Below are 19,815 nucleotides of genomic sequence, written 5' to 3'. Positions count from 1 at the left end.
TGACCTTTTAACCTGTAAGTTTTGTATTGGAAATTTATACAGTGCGTACGTGAGTAAAATCGTAAAACAATATCATATCATACTGTTTTTCCGACTAATTTTTCAGATTTGCTCATACAATAGGACTGCCTTCAACTTGTTTACAATTAAAATGTCCAATTTTAAAACATTGCCACGTTTATTTAAGTTATTGCAGTATTCGTTTTTAATATAATAATAAAAGTTACAAACACGGTCTTCCTTTTTAGAAGTTTTGATTGTAAAGTTATAGGCACTAAATCATCATGTCTTTTCTTCTGAGATCCCACCTGACAAGGTTTGCTTTGAGAAATGTCCGGCAATCTTCAGACGTTAGTTTCGAAAGTGCCCAGAAAACTATGAGTGAGTTTGCATGTTTAAATTTATAGAAATGCTTAGTATGTTTATTGTGTTTGGTGTATGCAGTTTTCACATTATTTGTTTGGGTTTGTCATCATGTTTTACTTGGCTTTTACATTATTTGAGGTAGCAAAATCCAAAAAAAGCAGAGTTTGCAGACTTTTGTAAGAATTTAAAAAACAGAGAAATGAGAGTAAAGCTCATGTTAATTATACAGTTAATATTTTATTATTAATACTCCCCTGTTATTTTTCGTAATAAACATATACAAAATTGGTAACTTTTGTCAAAAACAGAATTCCAGTTGCCTTAATAATAACTTTACCTTTACAGAACTGATGCGCATTCTCTCCTTAACGGTGGTCCCATTTTCCATTATTGCTGTTGGTGTGAATGCCTACATGATTGAGGTGGAACATGGGAAACATGCTCCACCAGAGTACAAGGAATATGCCCACATTGGTATTATGACAAAGGTAGTAACATATTAGTTGTAATATTCCTTATAAGGGAAATGTTCAATTGAGTGGGTTATTATGATTAAGATAACAAAGGTTATATATATATATATAGTTATAATTTTCTTTTGTCAGTTACATACAATAAAAACAGTGTAATATTAATAGTTCTGGCTTAGGTTTTATTTCCTTGTTTAGACCTATACCTATAATAATGCAATATTAAAGTTTTTAACTTTCTTTTATTGCTTTTTTCAAATACACACAATAAGAAAATTTAATATTTTCTTGTTGCTGCTAATACTAAGTACCAATATACTTTCACCAAACAAAGGTGAAAGATAATGAATAACTAAGTTGAATCAATTTGTTTCTGCAGAAATACCCGTGGGGAGATGGTAAACATACACTATTCCATAACGCAAGAAGCCAAGGCATCAAAGGAAAAGGTTATGATGAGCAATAAAGACATTCTTTTCAGTTCATTGTTTTTGTGGAGTTCAAATTAATATTGGATGATTAACATGATTTGGCTTGGTTCTTTGTGTTTCTGTCATAAATAAATATACACTTATTGAAAAGTTTTCTGCTGCTTAATTGTGAGGTACTTTCATGTCTTTGGTAACAGAGTAACCGTTTTACTTCGCGCTGGCGCTGTCTGTGTTAAAAGTTTCAAAATATGTCTTTAAAACTAAGTTCGGTTCAAAATGTATAACGTGGATTGTATTGCGTGAAATTAGGGCTCCTATATTTTGTAGTTTTCAAGTTTATCTGCATTTGGTTATTGGGCGGAAAGTTGCTGCAATAGAACAATTGAAAATGCAGGTTTAACCCAACCACCTGGAATAGTCGAATAGTATACCGATGTGAGAATTCTTAAATCTGATACAGTTACCTTGTTTAAATACGGTAATTTTTAGACACTCGAACAAGTTATTAAACGAAGTGTAGAAAATGTCGTTCAGTGTAGGTTGTTAAATTAGACTTTTTTTTAAACACCCAAAAGAAACAAAAAGCATTATAGCACAGATGAGAGAGGCCACTCGTTATATAACGAGTTTACGAGTGGCCTCCCTCATCTGTGATTATAGTGACATGTTGCGGAAAAAATAAACTGTAATCCAGTCACTGGAGGGTGCAAGAGATCTAAATTCTAAATGGTGGCGCCAAGCAAACCTTTAGTACAAAGAATCATGATGGATGTTGTCGCACTTAAAATCTTAACAAGCGATAATTAAATAGACAAATGGTAAGCTATAGATTGTGACAGCTGGTCAGTAAAACCACACGCCAACAGCAGCTAAGAAAAAGCTAGGACAGTTAAGCCAAAACAAAACAGATTTTGCAGCACCGTGTCAAGGTTAAACTTTAATACGAGTTAAGCAGAATGTCAGAAGATTTACCTATATCAACGGTAATGTTGTATATTTGCATATATCATAGGCTAAATAATAGTCCATATAGTCTACGTATACTGTGCAATAGTCTGCATATCAATTTGTCGAAATTAACATCATATGTCGTCTTTGTCCTGCAATAGTGAGTGCAATCTTCTGTGGAACTGTAGTAGGGTGATAGAAAAACGATGACTCTTATCACTCCGTTGATTCTTTTCCTGAAAAACTCACGTTCTGTGAGAAAAGCTTTAACGCCAGGCTTAATATCAAGTATAATTATGAGCATGTTATTTATACTTGTACGGAAAGTACCACCAGTGTGTAAACACATGCCTTCGTTTGAGGGGAATGAATGTACCTTTGATTGGGTAAGTTGCAATTCATTTGTCATGCAAATTCACTTTCTTTAAATAAGAGATTGATGGATGATGTCATTTAGCCAAATATATATCTGTAATTGTACAATTGGTTGGACTTGATTTTTGTCTGTTACATTTTGGTAGCACAAAATCCTTGCAAAAAAAATTAAATGGCTTTTTTAACTAATATTTTTTCCTCAGAGAGAAGTGGAAATCGGGATGTTTTTGCTCAGTATAATTGTGATCAAAAACCGAGCATCTGTTTCTGCAGAACAAATGATCACCAGTACATTAATGTACACAAAACTTGCCAGCGCAGTTTTATTTTATAGATTAGACCCGAGATTCGCGATAGGGTATTGTCTTTTATGTGTCTGTAAGTATCATTCAAATATTGTATTTTGCTGGACAACCAATTTGTTAAACCATTTTTTCTTGCAGTTCGGTTATGGTTGCTTCCAGATTATTTTGTTGATGGCCCAGAAGAACTAACTTATTTCAGTGACACAACTTTACAGGTATATTATATATTTATATATTACTTTTTATTCTGTATGGGAATGTCCTAAGCTGCCATATGATTCCTATTTGTAATTGTATGATTTACACTGTAGGGTTTTCATTGTGAAACCATATGACTCCAATATTTTGCTACTCATACAAATGGAAATTCTATGGCAACCCAAGTTTTAAGCAATGACCTGTCATGAAACCTTGGATTAAAGTTCCAGTTGGTCCATTAAATTACTTCATCACTATATACTATCTACACAGTTATTCCTAAGAATCGGTCATTTTCATATATATTGGTCAAAATAAAATGTAGTTCAGTGTTCACATATCAACATATGGCATTCTTTTGTTTTTGGTCAATGACCTATTTATTCATTGTGCCAATCCAACACAATAAATGTGCTCTGTAGAGTGTTTAATTAATCATGGTATCCAAGTAACATTATGTTGCTATGCTAGTATGCTCATACTTTGTGTGCCTATTATATAAATAAATCTTAATTATTTCCATAGCAATTGCTTTACTTTTTTTCAAGTCTTTTTACCTTTTAAATTATGCTAAAGTTAAAATTTATGAGTAATTGGTACTTGGTAGCCTATATTGAAAATAATATATATATATATATTTTGATGCAAAATGTTGCTATTTATTGAACTTCCAAGATAAAGGTGTAGTCTTCTACTCTTTTATTTTCATTACTTTTAAATAAAGTTTGTTCAAACCATTGTTACAGGAATCGTTGGAAGAAGATAAACGCGTAACTTGGGTTGTTCTGTTTTACACAACATGGTCCCCTCACTGTCATTCTGTTTCACCAGTATTTTCTGAGTTATCTAATGAATATGCAACAAAGTATTTAAAGTTTGCTAAAATTGATATTGGCAAATATTCGAAAGCAGCAAAAACGTACGTTATCTTTCGTTTATTATAAAAAATGTTGGTAGAAAAATTTCTTTTAGCAAGTTAGTTTATTTCCCTTCTATCTTTTTAGATATGGAGTAAGTGCTTCCACAATGTCACATCAGCTACCAACTATTATTGTGTTTGAAGATGGGAAAGCTGTCGATTGGAGGCCGATGTTAGGTTCAAATAAAAAGTTTGTCAAATACGTTTTCACAGAGGTGTGTATGGCTATGCACTACATTAAGGTTAAAAATAAGTGTGTTTCTATAATCTATTCTATGTGGGTGATGGGGGATTAAGGCCAGGATTGACCCATTAACCTAAAGCCTGTTAATGTTTTAGTTAGTGTTTTTAAAGGTTGGGCTGTAAAGGTATTTTATTAGTTCCAAAAACCTTATATATTTTTTCTTCTTGTTCAGTTGACAACTAAGTAGATTAATTCCCCCCCTTATTGTTTGTAATTTTAACGTAACAGTTACATATATAGTGCAAAAATGGTCTGCCCACCCTGCCACCCTACTTTTAGTGCCTGTGTATATGTTTTCTTTAGTTCTTATGAAAAAAATAAATACAATTTTTAAAGCATATTTTAGTTATTTTGTATGTGTAGTTTTATTTTTATATTTAATTTTTTGTTACAGGAAAACATCAAGAGAGACTTTGGTATGAACAGATTGTACGATGAATCTTTAGTCAAATGTAAAAAGTTTAAGAAAGGAAAAAAAGAAGAATAATCTTGTTTCGTCCATTTCACCTGCTGCTAATTTATTTCGATAATTCTTGTCTTTTTTAAATCATGACAAAAAGATTCATAATCTTTCAATGTTATTGGAGTCTGCTTCAAAAGTTTTTCAAACATCCTACGCAACAGTTCTTATAATATGTCTTGTAAAAATTGAATAGGGTATATTTTTAAAATTTTGTGTTGTATCTTTCTATGGCTCAATGCCACACTCTATTGTCTGTCCTGCCAGGGAGACACTGTTGTATTAAAGCAAGCTCCATGATGTAATGGTTTATTATTCAATGATGACTTCCCAAAACCATCATGAGCATAATGCCATGTTGTATTATGATGTAATACATGCTGTAAAGCAGCGGTGATTATGTACAGATGAACACGTTAGCTGGTACACGGTAGTAAGGCTGCACTGGGCTCATTGCATTTCCTAAAGTTACAAAACACAACAAAGCAGTTTTACTGCAGTTAATCCTGTGCTCGTGGTCCCAGAAGTGGGTGAAGAAGAAAAAGCGGAACAACTGTCAACTGCATGGACGTTGGAATGTGTCTGTTATTTACATGGTAGATGGAACTATATTAGGAGAACATGTTGGGATATTAAACTAAGTACTAAGGCTTTACTTTTTGTAGAAAAATTTTACGCAGGAATGTAAAGGTTGTTTGATAGTGTGTTGCGAAATAGTGAACTCCGGAAAACTTAAAAATTGACCAGAAGTGAAAGATCACTGCCTGCATGCACCAGCGTCTATTTGCTTTGTCATTTCAACCAGTGCTGCCCAGTCACCAATTTCATAAAGATCGTTAGGATCATCAACCATTGATCGAATAGTTTCCTGGCAACGTGGATCTCTGGCGTAGATAGCCAGCACTGATAACTGGCGAGAAGTAAAAAAGAAATATAAATTTACTGCCAAGTTTTTTCATTGCATGTTTGGCCCAAATTTTCAAAATATTTTAATATGCAATACAAAACTACATGGATAGATGTATATATATAATAAAAACTGTAGGCTACATCCAAATGCCACTGTAGAACTTACAGAATAAAGAAAGGAAAAAAGCAGCTGTTTCTAATACCTTAATGCCACGCTTCTTGATTGCTTTCAAACCCGCTTGAAGATAATATCCATTAGAAGTTCTGCAGCCGTCAGTTGCGATTAATATCTCATGGTCTATTTCATCTTCATCATTACCTGGGAAGCTTCTCATGCCTGTGGAAAGGTAGTATGTGAATGTAATTTTCTTTATCCTCCCGTGGCCGGAAAACGACAGTTGTTATAACATGGATCCGATCATACACCTTAAGCCAGCTTATGAGTTACCAAGTATGTTACTTTGTGGATGAATATTTATTTTTTAGGATTTATTTAAAGTATTTCATACTGTAACTTGTGTTTTGTCTTTTGGTCACAGTAAGGTTGAATTTTATACAAAAAAGGAAAGAGATCCAAGTATTGAGGTTTGTAAGGATAAAGCAACATACCTTGTGATTGTTGGAACATCCATGTATTTGCATCCTTTAGAGCGCTTCCAATTTTAGATCGGTAACCGCCACGGAATATAGTGGCACTAATGCCGTTCACAACATCATCTGCAGTTTCATATTGGTCAAAACCAAACTGCAGGCGTGCCCACCTTGAGAAGGACATCATGGCTATCTGAGTTGCTTGACCTCCAATGCCCCCGTTAACATTCCTTGCAACGGCCTGTGAATCAATGAAGAAACTTATTTAGTAGACTATTTACATTAATGAATGAGACATATGGTGAACCATTTGAATTTAACATAAAAGTTTGGTGTTTTGCCTAATACATTATAAAAACCAAAGGATTAAATCTTAATTGCATTTAGAAATGCACATTTCTTACCTTGAAAGCGTCTTTTGTCTTTTCAAAGTTATACCAACCAATGCTTCCGGATTCATCTCCAAGCAACAACAAGTCTCTTTCACGAGGTGCTTTTCCATGGCCGAGGAAGTTTCTGACATATCTGCAGAGAACATCCGTTTCAGGTGCTTCAGTCTCTGCCTCGGTTGGTGGCACCGTTGGTGGCTCCGTTGGTGGCTCTGTGGCTGGTTCTGTTGGTGGCACGGTAGGTGGTTCCGTTGGCGGCTCTGTCGGTGGCTCGGTTGGTGGCTCCGTCTGTGGCTCGGTTGGTGGCTCCGTCGGTGGCACTGTTGGTGGCTCCGTGGCTGGTTCGGTAGGAGGCACGGTTGGTGGCTCGGTAGGTGGCTCTGTAGGCTGAACCGGTGTTGGTTCAACAACAGGTTCAGCGCAATCTAAAATATCAAACTACACGTTAGAAACTTCTTTAAAAATAGTTTACATTTCGAAAACAAAATCTTTGAAAGCAGTTTGCTAAAAAACATTGTGAATCATAAGAAAAAAATAAATCTCTTATCAGTCTGACTTTTCATATTTGCAACAATATATAAAGCACAAAGCAGCATTTGTTGGGAACAAACAATTACCTCTTGTTTCAGTTTGAAGAGTTGAACATTGTTCTCCTCTTCCCGATTGTGGTGTAACAATGGATTGTACTCTTGATTGTTTCTGGTTCACACAGAAGCTCCAGTCACTCCATTCAGTAACACAATTAGAACAACCTGAAATGTTTATCGCAGGAAATTTTAGTTTTTTGCTTATAATGTGCTACAATAACGTTTTATCTGTTTATGTTATCAAAGATTCTAGAAATGTGAGCACTGTTTTGTTCCATGTATTTAGGGCACAATTTCTTAGACTGCCTGAGTTAACTCGAATAACAAAGCAACTACATATATTGCCATTTACAAACTGCAACCAGAATGCCAGTCCGATGGGTTTTTGATGAAACAGCCTTACATTATTTTTTTTTAAGAGAATTATACCAATGTTTCAATGTATAACGGCATATTGTTGGAACCTAAACCACTTCACTTATGTTGAGTATTAAATTCAAGCAAATATTATTGCCTATCTAGGTTGTTAGTATGTTTAATACCTTCAATCTCTGTTTGAAGTTTTGGACAAGCTCTTCCTCCACTACCGACCGCTTCCGTTACCACTATTTGACTTCTTGAACTCGATAAATCCAAACACTCACTCCATGGTCCCCACTCCACAACGCAATGTACACAATCTACCAAAGATAAAAAAGCAAAAAAAATCATCGAAAAATGTTTTTATTTTTTGTTTTTTTACACAAAATTTAAAAACTTTTCATGCCTAGAAATAGGCATTCCTTTTTAAGGTTTCTATATTTGTTTTTACACAAAATTTAAAAACCGCCAATAAAACATAATGTGCATTTCTTCTTACCTTCAGTTTCTGTCTGTAATTCTGGACACTCCGTACCAGCTCCCTGGTTCAGTACAGCAGGATACTGAAGACGGATTCTGGTTCCATCCAGACATTCTCCCCAATCAGACCATTTCAACTCACAATCCACACAAACTGAAACATTGAACAAGGTTTTAAAAGACACCTCTGATAGGTATAGCATATATGTACATAGAACAAATATCATTGTGAACATATGTGACCTTTGGCAAGACACCTAACATTTATTATTCCAACCAATGGTCAAGAATCTATTATCCAAATAGTTTACACAGCAAAAAATCAATTACCCGCAAAACTGCATACATAGTCATGAAATGCAGTACATTTTTCCTACCTTCTGATTCTGTTCTTAATTCAGGGCAAACAGCACCAGCTCCAACAGTATCTGTTAAAATCTTTTCCGATCTTGTGCGGAATCCATCTACACATCCCGTCCAATCACCCCAATAGACCTCACAATCAACGCACTCTGATAATACAATGATGCACGACAGTTAGAACGTTCTACGTTAGTCAGGTTATTATGTCACTTAAGATAATATGCAACTAAATGTAAAAAGCATGCGTAGGTGTGTAAAATCATGTGTTCCTTTGTATTTAACATTGTTTCCAAATTTGCAGGTAATATTTCAATGTTTTTGATCATAAGGTACTGAATGAGCAGTAGCAGATTATTAAAAACATTTCTTAGTACCTTCAATATCAGTTTGAAGTATTGGACATGCTGGAACCGCTCCAACAGGCTCAATAAAAACAAATTGAGTTCTGGTTCTTGTGCCTTGGTCACATGCTTTCCATGGACCCCACTGTACAACACATTCAGTACAAACTGTAAAAAATAAGCATATGAAGCTTCTGTTTGAAATGGTATCATTACAGAATGAAACAACTTACCAAATGTAAAAAAAACTGTACAAATTACATACTTAGTTAAGTAATGTTGTCAGATATCCTGGTAGTTGTATTTCATACCTTCATTCTGTGTTTCCAATTCTGGACAATCTTTGCCCCCACCTTCTTTTGGAGCAAGAACAAACTGATCTCTCGATCGAGAACCATCAGCACATTGAGTCCAATCGCTCCAAGCAACTTCGCAATCGAAGCAATCTAAAAACATTAGTGTGTTCGTTATTGCTAGGTTTGTAAAACCAAAGGGTACGTTGTGTATAACACAAATAAAAGTATTCCTTTACAAATGTACATATTCCTTTATAAAATAGAATAAATTTATAATATAATCACTGTAATTTTCTGGCTATGCAAGTAAAGCTTTCAATAATAATTTTCTCTTACCTCGGTTTTCAGTCAGCAGATCTGGGCATGCACTACCTGCTCCTACTTGTTCAGTGGTGATTACTTGCGTCCTTGTTTGTTGGAATGAAGAACACTCGGACCATGGAGACCATTCTACCTCACAGTCAACACAGGCTGATGAAAAAGAAATATTACATACCTAAAGATGTTTTAAAATGACTGTAACTTATAAAATCGATAAGAGTGAGAAAATATATCATTTCTCATATGCTTTGTAGCATTAAACCTTTGACTCGTTACCCTTTGATTTCAACCATTTAACTCTATAAATTTTGTTCCTTTAGGCAATAATTACCTTCTTTCTGAACTTGTAGGGCACCGCACGCCTTTCCAGCTCCAACACGTGCTGTACCAATGGCCTGGCTTCTACTACGAGTTCCTCCAGCACATGCACCCCAATCTTCCCAAACAAGTTCGCAGTCCACACAAGGTTCAGTTTCGCTGCTGAGTTCCTGACACTCGTTCCCAGCGCCAACAGCAGCTCTTGAAATAACTTGGGATCTGGTTCTTTCCCCATTTGAACATTCACCCCAGTCCTCCCAGTCAACAACACAGTCGGAGCAGCCTGTCAAAGGTATGGGTTAGCTTCATAAAACACCATTACGTGTAGATTAACATTCTGGGACATGTTTGAGTTCACTACTTTTAAATTAGTGATTTTAATTTGGTATTGAATGTCATCAAAGGCCCTAGGCTCATGTTAATGCAACATGAATTGGTTTATCAACTGTCAAAGATGAGATTCTTTAATGTTGAGACATTTGAGAGACCTTATGTTTAACTGCATAATATGTGCAAGGCTTTCCTTCCAAAAAAACTACAATATGTGGTTCTTCTAAAATTGAATAACCAATTATTCAAGTTACTTTCAGTGTCAATTCTTAATTCATCTGGACATTGAGCACCAGCCCCAACAGGTGCAACAAGGATGACTTGGGTTCTTGTAATGCGTCCGTCTTCACATTCACTCCAATCTGACCAACCAAGTTTACAATCAACACAATCTGTAAAAGAAAAGCATTAAAAAAACATTATTTTTGAATTGCTTAAGAAATGGATATACCACCAGAATACAACACGTCTTAGTAGTATTTCTCTATCACCAAATACATTTTTATATTGTTGGTATACCTTCAGTTTCAGTCGTAATATCCCGGCATTTACCAGCACCAACAGCAGGAGCAAGAACAGTTTCACTTCTACTTCTTGAACCACTTTCGCAAGTACCCCATGCCTCCCAGTCAATGATGCAGTCAATACAGTCTGCAAGGTCGAAGATATAATTTTAAAGCAAGAAATAGATCGTTGTTTGATGAAAACACTGACTAATTAGAATTTTAAATTTACTATGTTTGTTATTCAAGTTAAGGCTTAGTTTATAAAACACTTTTTTTGGGGGAAATAAAAATGTTTAATTTTTACTTGATCCAGGTCTACTAGAGATATATTTGTTGAATATGCGCGACTAAATTAAATATCAAATCAAAACCTTCAAATGGTTTATTATTACACTTGTAAGATTTTTTACAAAACTTTACTCTTACTCAAACTTAGTTAAGAAAAACATAGAAACCTTCAATATCCGTTAAAACTGTTGGGCAATCATTTCCAGCTCCAACTTTCTCTCTTATTACTTCCTGGAATCGAACTCTGCTGCCACCATCACATTCACCCCATGTACTCCATGCTAATTCACAATGCACACAATCCTCAGTTTGTGTTTCCAATGGTGGACATTCTGTTCCACCCCTAGTGGCAAGTTGCGCAATAAACTGCTGCCTGGACCTTGTACCACCTGAACATTCACCAAATTCTTCCCATTCAACAACACAGTTGGTGCAACCTGATAAAACATAAGGTGTTCACATGATTTAAAGCAGAAAATGTCAGAAATTTATGTTCAGTTATTATAACGCCAATCTTAACAATTACTAAATTTTTTTGTATTTCACCATAGCCTTAGTTTTTACTAAAAAAATATTTGTTTTTAAGAATAAGCTCCTACTACACACTTCTTGATTATACACCATCAAAGTTTGTGTACCACATTTTCAAGTGTAGAAATCTCACTTTGAGTTTCTGTTCCAAGAGTTGAAGGACATGATGTTCCAGAACCAACTTGAGGAACTTGGACAACTTGTGATCTCGTCTTCTGATCATTAATACACTCGCCCCAGTCATCCCATGCTACCACACAGTCAGCACATGCTGGTCGTAATAAAAGTGGAATTCATTACAAAGGTAATCTAACACAAAGTTATTGTTTATCTCTCTGAATATGATAGCTAAGTTAAAATCACATAAAACAACAAAGAAAATCAGCAACGAAATGACAATTATTAGGAACATGTTTTGTGTTTTAGGCAGAAACTTATCTGGTAATCTAAGTTTGGCATTCTACATGTTGATTTATGTTTAATAAACTAAACCATTGTTTTTCTACGTGTTAGCCTAACTACTGAAAAAAAATATTCGGGAAATTGAAACTAATTTAGAATATTTTTTTCTGGGTGACGGCTTCTGCTCACTTCTAACTTACCACTCCAGCTTATAAACAGATTCCTAAAATATTTAGGTTATAAAGGAATTCCTTCTCACCTTGATATTCTGTTTGGGGAGGTATACACTCTTCACCAGCACCAACTCTTGGCTGGGAAATAACCTGGACTCTCTGTGCTCTGTTGTTCTCACAACTCCTCCACTCTCCCCAACTATACTCACAGTCGTAGCACTCTGAAAATGTAACCTATTAAAGTATGATGTTCATAACACAACCTAAATACAAAACCACTAAAAGCTTTGGAATTATTTCCTACGAAACAGGTTATCGTTAATAAAAAGGATTTAATCATGGTAATTTAAATTATTACCTTCATCTTGTGTTTGAAGTTCAGGGCAGTTTTCACCAGCTCCTACTTTCTCTACAGCCACAACTTGTGTTCTTGTACGAACACCATCAGCACAAGCCGACCAATCACCCCATTCCACACCACAGTCAACACAACCTGTAAACATTTGTATTTGCACCGTTTATTGGATCTAGAATATCTCATGGACTTGCATGCAGTCATAATGAATAAATGTAACTTATTTGTCCTTGATTGATGTGGCAATGACAGTCGTTATGAAACAGGTGTCTCCGGTTCACACGCCTCGTACTCTTTACAAGTTGCCATCTCATCAAGAAACTTTAATATAATTTTCTACAACTCAACTAAAAGGCTTACGTTCAGTATGAGCAGGAATGATATCGGGACAAGGAGTGCCAGTCCCAACAGCTTGAACTAAAATAAATCCTTGTTTGCTTCGAATACCCTCGCTGCATGCACCCCAGTCGTTGTATTCAACCACACAATCCACAGGGACTAAAATACATTAGGTAAGAAATAAGGACTAAAATACATTAGGTAAGAAATTGATAAATTTTAGCAAAGCTTTTATACGATTACGAATTATTGCCTACACTCCAGGCCTTGGCATATAGTGAATCAACCAAAAAAATATCCAACTCTTTATGAAATCTAATTGCGCAAAAATGTGTTTTTACTTACCAAGTTCACAAAGAGGTTTTTGGTCCGACCACTCTCCGGTAAACTGGCCCGAAATCTCACAGGTTACTGCCGGAACACCTTGTAACTCATACCCTTCATTGCACTCGAATGTACACAATGAATTGAAGCGATTATGATGGGAGCAAGTAACCATGCCATTCTCAAATTCCGAATCAATGTCCTCTTCGCAAAATACACCTGCAATATATTTACAACAAATATAGAAAAATCTTCACAACAGCTAATAGGGCCTAGAGTATGTTGGTTTTACGTTCCAAACTCTCTGGATAAAAATTAAAAAATACTTTAACTAAGTTTTAAAAACCAGTTCTATATTTTCTTTTTTTCAACTGTTGTGTATTTATTGAAATGCAAATACTTACGTGGGCAGTGGGGCACTTCAGCCAACCAGTGTGCATCATCTGCGCATGCGAATGATTCCTGGCCAGCCAATGAGCTTCCTTCTTCACACCAGAATGTACAGATTGAACCAATAAGATTAGTGTTGGTACAATCCATGTTTCCATGCTCAGGAGCAAGAATGAGAGGACAGTGATCTGGTCTCTCAACTGCAAAAAGATAAATACCACTATAACTGGTTTACAGAATTTTTATTCATATTTTTTGGACATAGTTACAAAACACTTTTAACCAATACTTTTAAACGGTTATAGAAGTTCACCTATGCTGTAGTGAAGTATGATGATACATATTTTGCCCTTGCATTGTGGAGAAACAGCAGTTGTTACAACAAGGGTGTTCTGTTTCATGCACCTCATGCCAGCTTGATGTTACCACGCAAACTTCGTATGACTTTTTTTGTTGGACAATTAATTTTTTATTGTAAACCTAGGTTTGGAGCAATGTTCATTATGGGTCTTGCCCAAGAACACATCCACCATCAATGGTATCTATATCAAACGTCTAACGATATTATGCGAACCATTCACCCACACTGCCTATAATACTATAAGTAACCTAACCATCTGGTTCGTGATCTCCTCTTCCTGTTGGTGCACCAGGAGTTGGTTCAGTGACCAGAGGTGGAGTTGGGGTTGGTTCTGCTTGAACAAATTACATGAATCAAATGGAAATATCATAAAATCATTTACACAATATTTTCAAAAGTTTTGGTAAACAGGTTCTATTAACAATTATACAAGAAATAATACATGAATTCTTCAATATTAAATATTAAACGACTCTTACCTTCTGAGGGAAGAAGTTCTGTGGATTAAAATAGAACAGTTATTAAATGTTAAATAAGGCTCCACAATCAATTTTCCAGTTAGATTTAAAAGGACTTCAGACACGACAACTGTTTCACATGTATACTATGTGGTGTAGCCTTATAGTCTGATCTATTTTATTAACGTTCCAATAACATTTCTTAAGCCAATTTATTCACAAATTGCTAATTCATTATTATCTTATAAATAGGACTTTACCGGCATTAAGGATTGCTGATCTTCTTAATCTTTCACCAACTAAACCCAATAAATGTTGCAACATTTCATCTGGCGTTACATTAGTCACATCAAAAGCTACAACCACCCCCGTTTTTCTGCGTGGCATTCTTCGAAAGCCAACTACTTCTTGTGTGTTCTGAAAAAAACAATTTACCATTAGATTTTATGTGTGCTGTTCTGCAACCACTGTTGTTCCAACCTAGTTGATCCATATGATTTGTCAGAGATATTAGTCATATAGAAAAAAGTTCAAAACAAAGTTAGCCTTCCACACAAAATGAACTACATATAGTATCTTGAACTACATAGAATAAATGAACTAACTGTAGTTTCTTCTTTAAATGTTTTATTTTATTGATTTGAAAAGAGCAATCGAAAAAAGAAAAAATGGTCCACATGAATTGTAAATCAAATATTTAAATTAATCAAAATGGCTCATTTGTTACAACCAACAAACACTTACAATTGTTCCACTGGTAACTGAACCGAACAGGTAGAGACGAATCTGAAAGTTGAAAAGCAAACATTAATATTTAAAACATGATAAAACTCAGTTTAAAAATCTTTGACTATAAAAACGTTGAACTCTAGGAATACAAAGAAATCTTGGAAACCAAGAACGTCTAAACGCGATCTTGACATTCGGAACATGTGTTTTCCCCATAAAGATAGATGCAAATACTGAAACATATTGTAGAAAAAAGCTTGAACCCAAAAATAAACATGAAATACCTCAGGACCGACGATGTTCTTTTCCTTGGTGAAAGCTCTGGACGTTGAGTCTAATAGCCTGCTGTCAAACCTCTTGTCATAAGTAATGATAGCTTGCATGGCCACAGATGGCAACTAAATTCAATGCAATGCGATTAATATATCCGGTAGCGAATCATTAAATTTATATAATTCACTTTTGTGTTTGATTAAAGGGGTTTTCCCATTGGGTATTTTACCGACACGGTATCTAAAAAACACAGCTACTGAAAATAAAAGTAATACATACCAGTATTACAGCAATGAATTATAATGCTTGTAGTAAAATATCACACGCCAGTTATGGTGATACAAAATTGGCACTTACAGTTGTCGTCTCGGGTGGCGGGACTGTAGTTAAACCTTCCTCTACGTCAACTGGCTCTGTAATATCTGGTTAAAATAGTTCGTATCAGTTGGAACGTTTAATCTTTTACTGCAATGCTGCGACACAATATAGTAGTGTGACGTAATATGAATACCGTTAGCGCACATCATCACATAGTTTCTAATCGTGTTTTTGAGAACCAACAATGTTCTTCAAAGGTCGCTCAGATACGGTTATATAATTCTGTATTTTTTTGTTTGCTACCACATGACGCGCAAAAAGATTACAAAATTAAGGACGATCTTACCCCGAGCCACTATACGTCTTGAGATGATACTTTGCGTGTGGCAATAAACATATTATACGTGCGCAGATGGCGTCTTTCGACGCGTGTCTTGGTAATTTAATTAATATGTTGTTCAGGTTTAATGACACACATTAAATATAGGTTTTCTTCACTGACGCTTCCTATACGTTTAAAACTATATAAAAGATATTGCGTATGCTTACCGGTGACTTCTGTAACCCTTGCCCTTCCGATTCGTCCGCTGAACCCGACCATTGCTTGACTTAACTCCTCAGATGTGACCGGAGAATACGATTCGAACGTAATATCCAGGATCGCCTTTGTTCTACGCTGGTTGACGTCAGGGCTCGGTTCGAATTGCGTCACATCAATCGTGAAATCCTCCGCTTCAGCTGATAGCTCTCTTGTTAAATAACCAGAGATCTGAGAAGGGCCATTGGTTTTATATTGTTGCGTTATCAAGAGGTTAACAGTTTCTTGGATCAAAAACTTTGAAATGTCTTATGAATTTGATTGTATACTGTGGGGGGAGATGGGACACCTTTAGCACATATTAATATCCAAATATCCTGATCGTTTAAAGAGTTAACAAAATGGTATTTGTTTGCTAGCAAAATGGACAAAAAAGCAGAATGAATAAGTGCATGTCTGATATTTCCCCACCCTGCTATACACGAATCCTTAAATTTCACATCGTAATTTTAAAATAGCGACTGGAAATATGACAAAGTTTGGCACCGCATATTCAGCTCTGTTGGAACATCCGAACTGTCTTTACAAAACACTACTTACCGCTGTGGAAACACGCTCGCTCATTCTTTCAAAGCGAACCGAAGTTTCTTGGAGCAAAACTTTTCGAAACTTTTGTTGAATTGTAACTACGAAGGAACCTGTTAACGGTAAACACGGTAACTAACATTTTAACTTTGTTTCTTCGAATACGATAGCGAAAGTCAAATTGATTACGAAAACAAAGAGGGATTTAGCAGTTTGCCTATTTACAAATCTAAGAAAGATTTTAAATACTGTAATATACAGAAATGACTATAAAGTTGGATGTTTTCACGCAAGCAAATAATCAAGTAATAATGTTCTTACCTCTCGCTGCTTCCGTCTCCTGTTAAAATGTACGTCCAAGTAAAATATCAGATTTGTTTTATATTTATTTTTTTAATTGAACAGAATAAACACAGTAGGTTCACATATCGTCTGGTACACTTTTTTGTATAAATGAAATGGTTATTTACAAATCAGATTTATAGTGCGCCATTTATTCTATTTGGTGGAGGTTTCTTACGGCGAAACAACACGCCATACCAAGACCTGGGATTTATAGGTTTCGGTTTACCCATATGTCAGTTGGTCATTTAAATTGCTGTAGCACAACATGCGGTCATATATTCCATACATTTTGTAAAAGGCAATTAACTACATGCAAAAACGTTCTGAATGTCACCAGCTTTATACGTGGTAATTATGCTTACCCCAGATCCCGAACCCTCGTTATTGTTCCCGTATTCGTTGTAGTTGTAACCGGGGTAATCGGGCAGTCCTGAAAATAAAAGAGTTATATATATATATATTAAGTTTCCGTTGTGTTTGCAGGTTGAGGCGTTGTGTTTGTGCCGAGTAAGTTATACAGCATGGGTGTTACTTTCCCAGAAAATAATCTTGCACCGGCTAAATAATGTGTTATTAAAAGGACTTAGCTGGTAAGGAATTTTGAACTAAATGCCCCATGGCTGGATTATATAGGAGATTGGGATTTTGTGTAATCTTGTATTTTTTATTGGGTATAGCTTTAGTTTTCCGCATATCTTATTGTGACTCAAAAGTTTCTACTTCACGCAAGATGGGACCACCTAGGTATGGTATAGTCGCCAATGATGTTATATGGCACTCACAAAGATAAGTGTACGGTAGTTGCAAGTTAAAGTGTAGTAGGGTGGGGGACGATGGGTCACGTTTTCACTCTATTTCCTAGTCCAACTTTGAAGCAAACAAAGTAAAATAACGAGGTATAAAACCGTATATTCTCACAACTCTCATAGACCGTTGTTAAATGTCTAAAACACGAACAGGATATTTAGATATTACGTGATTAAGGTGTCCCATCTTCCTCACTCTACTATATATTGATTTACCTGGTGATTCTTCATCATACGTGTATACATCACCATATTGTCCCAAAGATTGTCCAGCCAATGCTAGCAAACAAACAGCATATAGCCACGTCATCGTGACGTAATTACACAAGTGACAATTTCAATACTGAAACTATCTGGCAAGCTGGAAAGTAAAACTCGGTTAGTTTTTTTGGGGTGAACTTCAAAGGTTTGTTTTGACTTTACGGAAGAAGTGTCTGAAATTAAACGTACCGCCACGTTTCTACCGCATTACAAATAATAGCTGTGAGCTTTTAATTCTGATACAAGTTCCGCTACTATTGCCCTTTTACGTCTTACACACATTATACCATGACCTGCCTGTGTAATTTTAATAAACTTAACTCAAAGTTTTAAATCAAGTTACAAAATTTGTAACATATATACTTCAAACTTGCTCATAGACCATCCCTCTAAATATTTTTTATTCCGAAATCAAAACCGTACGAAACCTGACCTATAGCGGCACGTTACGCATCGACGCAATTTTGACAGTTCTGCATTGTCTAAAGAACAATCCCATGTTCACCTAACTTGTATCACACAAAGCATAATGAACCATAGGGGAGATAATATCGGATGTTTCCTTTGACCCATTTCCAGTCGAGTTCGACGTGCGTGGATAAGAGGAAATGAAGCAACCGCAAATCAGCCGCGTCTGCTTCACTTTGCCGTAATTGGGAGCTGTCTGCCACCGAATTTGGAGAGAGCCTCGTGTCGGTTTCGGGGCGGTTTTAACCCGGCAGTTTACCTCTAATTACCGGTGTAAAACTACCTACATGGAAACGGGGTAGAAAATAAATTGACCGCAATCAGTAACTTGACAGTAAATCAATCATAGGATAAGCACGTCTCCGCATACGCATGCTCCCCTTTGCATGTTTTTTTGCACCGCTGTTCTTACAGTCATAAAAAAACTAAAACAAATGATCAATCTAAATAAAATATGCGTAGCTTAAAACATGAAATACGCTGCAAATGGCAACTATTTTTTTCTAATATTTTCTTCTAAACGTGCTGACTAAATGATACCAGGCACAAGTGTGTACCTGGAATGAAAAATCACTTCCGAAATACACCAACCGCAACGCGCAGGCGTTTCAACAAAACCTGACTATTACCGATGGCGGAACAGCATGAAGAATCCATGACAAACAGAGAATCCCTAACTCCGGCTGGGTGCTCTAAGCTATGTGACCGATACTTCTCACCGCCCACCAACGACTCTGAAAGCAGGGACTGCACGCGCCTGCTGAAAAAGGCAACGTGCAGATTCTGCAGTTCTTCAGCAGCAGTAAGAGGAGGGGTATTGTATTACCGCCTTCGCGTCATACACGCTTTCTCGCGTTGAGGGGTTGGTGTTCGACCAAGCGGAGAACACAGATATTTTCAACGGAAACCGGTCCTGTTTCTAGACTGCTATGATCGGCGGAACAAACGCACCCGCGATAAATAGACAATCGACGCATTATTCTGCCACATTTGACGCATCCTAAATATCAAGGGAGCTTCAAAATTCTCTAAACGAAGTCATTGTATGACGCGCGGCGGAAGAGCAGATGAGCCGGAAAGTCTAATTTTCGCACAACTTCAGATAATTTTTTGCAAAGTTGCAATTTTCAGTCACGTAACGTCGAGTATGACCCGAAGAACTAAAACCGTTGTCGCGGAAATCTGGTTCCCCGGAAATCTGGTTCCCATCGGCTACTGCGCATGCGCAGACACAGGACATTTTTATCAGAAATCTATAAATCTGGTTTCGAACGAAGATTACTTGAATATATACATGTTTTTAGATAGTTTATTTTATCTAATGTGAAAATTTATGTTTTATCGTCCTTTTTTGTTATTGATGA

At 36.0% G+C, this 19,815-nt stretch overlaps 3 protein-coding genes and 1 long non-coding RNA gene across 4 annotated transcripts; 3 read left to right on the top strand and 1 right to left on the bottom strand.

Annotated features, from left to right (window-relative positions):
- Nucleotides 1-209: 209 nt before the first annotated feature.
- On the top strand, nt 210-1,417 carry LOC149729986 (cytochrome c oxidase subunit 6A, mitochondrial-like). Its single transcript, XM_089886624.1, has 3 exons — nt 210-381; nt 712-854; nt 1,216-1,417. The coding sequence occupies exons 1-3, from the start codon at nt 285-287 to the stop codon at nt 1,300-1,302; spliced, it is 327 nt and encodes a 108-aa protein (XP_089742750.1). The 5' UTR covers nt 210-284; the 3' UTR covers nt 1,303-1,417.
- Nucleotides 1,418-2,266: 849 nt separating this feature from the next.
- LOC149729985 (thioredoxin-related transmembrane protein 2-B-like) lies at nt 2,267-5,016 on the top strand. The gene is made up of 6 exons (XM_089886617.1): nt 2,267-2,601; nt 2,794-2,968; nt 3,034-3,110; nt 3,840-4,012; nt 4,098-4,227; nt 4,651-5,016. Exons 1-6 carry the CDS (start codon nt 2,422-2,424, stop codon nt 4,741-4,743), a joined length of 828 nt encoding a protein of 275 aa, XP_089742743.1. The 5' UTR covers nt 2,267-2,421; the 3' UTR covers nt 4,744-5,016.
- On the bottom strand, nt 5,009-18,103 carry LOC149729983 (uncharacterized). Its single transcript, XM_089886589.1, has 32 exons — nt 17,939-18,103; nt 17,279-17,346; nt 16,893-16,911; nt 16,587-16,684; nt 15,998-16,217; nt 15,488-15,552; nt 15,142-15,255; nt 14,873-14,914; nt 14,389-14,545; nt 14,150-14,167; nt 13,924-14,001; nt 13,324-13,509; nt 12,941-13,138; nt 12,617-12,754; nt 12,260-12,394; nt 11,988-12,122; nt 11,460-11,597; nt 10,963-11,232; nt 10,521-10,652; nt 10,256-10,393; nt 9,685-9,954; nt 9,369-9,503; nt 9,048-9,182; nt 8,770-8,904; nt 8,410-8,544; nt 8,052-8,186; nt 7,735-7,872; nt 7,223-7,357; nt 6,621-7,030; nt 6,235-6,457; nt 5,829-5,962; nt 5,009-5,626 (listed from the first exon to the last, which is right to left on the bottom strand). The coding sequence occupies exons 1-32, from the start codon at nt 18,030-18,032 to the stop codon at nt 5,474-5,476; spliced, it is 4,581 nt and encodes a 1,526-aa protein (XP_089742715.1). The 5' UTR covers nt 18,033-18,103; the 3' UTR covers nt 5,009-5,473.
- LOC149729984 (uncharacterized) lies at nt 11,479-12,187 on the top strand. The gene is made up of 2 exons (XR_016385836.1): nt 11,479-11,630; nt 11,965-12,187. It is a non-coding gene; the product is annotated as an uncharacterized LOC149729984 (long non-coding RNA).
- Nucleotides 18,104-19,815: the final 1,712 nt, after the last annotated feature.

The sequence above is a fragment of the Ciona robusta genome, chromosome 10, assembly GCF_009617815.1.
Source record: "Ciona robusta chromosome 10, ASM961781v2".
In the NCBI taxonomy this organism is placed as follows: Eukaryota; Metazoa; Chordata; class Ascidiacea; order Phlebobranchia; family Cionidae; genus Ciona; species Ciona robusta.
Note: the sequence above shows the minus strand (reverse complement) of the source record. Positions and strands in the feature narration are given on the sequence as shown.

Excerpts from the sequence above, each read along its gene's own strand:
- LOC149729986 (XM_089886624.1), top strand. The coding sequence starts at position 285 with ATGTCTTTTCTTCTGAGATCCCACCTGACAAGGTTTGCTTTGAGAAAT. Across the intron at positions 382-711 it reads AAGTGCCCAGAAAACTATGA|AACTGATGCGCATTCTCTCC; the intron begins GTGAGTTTGCAT and ends TTACCTTTACAG. Across the intron at positions 855-1,215 it reads ACATTGGTATTATGACAAAG|AAATACCCGTGGGGAGATGG; the intron begins GTAGTAACATAT and ends TTGTTTCTGCAG.
- LOC149729985 (XM_089886617.1), top strand. The coding sequence starts at position 2,422 with ATGACTCTTATCACTCCGTTGATTCTTTTCCTGAAAAACTCACGTTCT. Across the intron at positions 2,602-2,793 it reads ATGAATGTACCTTTGATTGG|AGAGAAGTGGAAATCGGGAT; the intron begins GTAAGTTGCAAT and ends TTTTTTCCTCAG. Across the intron at positions 2,969-3,033 it reads GTATTGTCTTTTATGTGTCT|TTCGGTTATGGTTGCTTCCA; the intron begins GTAAGTATCATT and ends TTTTTCTTGCAG.
- LOC149729983 (XM_089886589.1), bottom strand. The coding sequence starts at position 18,032 with ATGACGTGGCTATATGCTGTTTGTTTGCTAGCATTGGCTGGACAATCT. Across the intron at positions 16,218-16,586 it reads GCGAGCGTGTTTCCACAGCG|ATCTCTGGTTATTTAACAAG; the intron begins GTAAGTAGTGTT and ends GGCCCTTCTCAG. Across the intron at positions 11,233-11,459 it reads TCTTGGAACAGAAACTCAAA|GTTGCACCAACTGTGTTGTT; the intron begins GTGAGATTTCTA and ends ATGTTTTATCAG.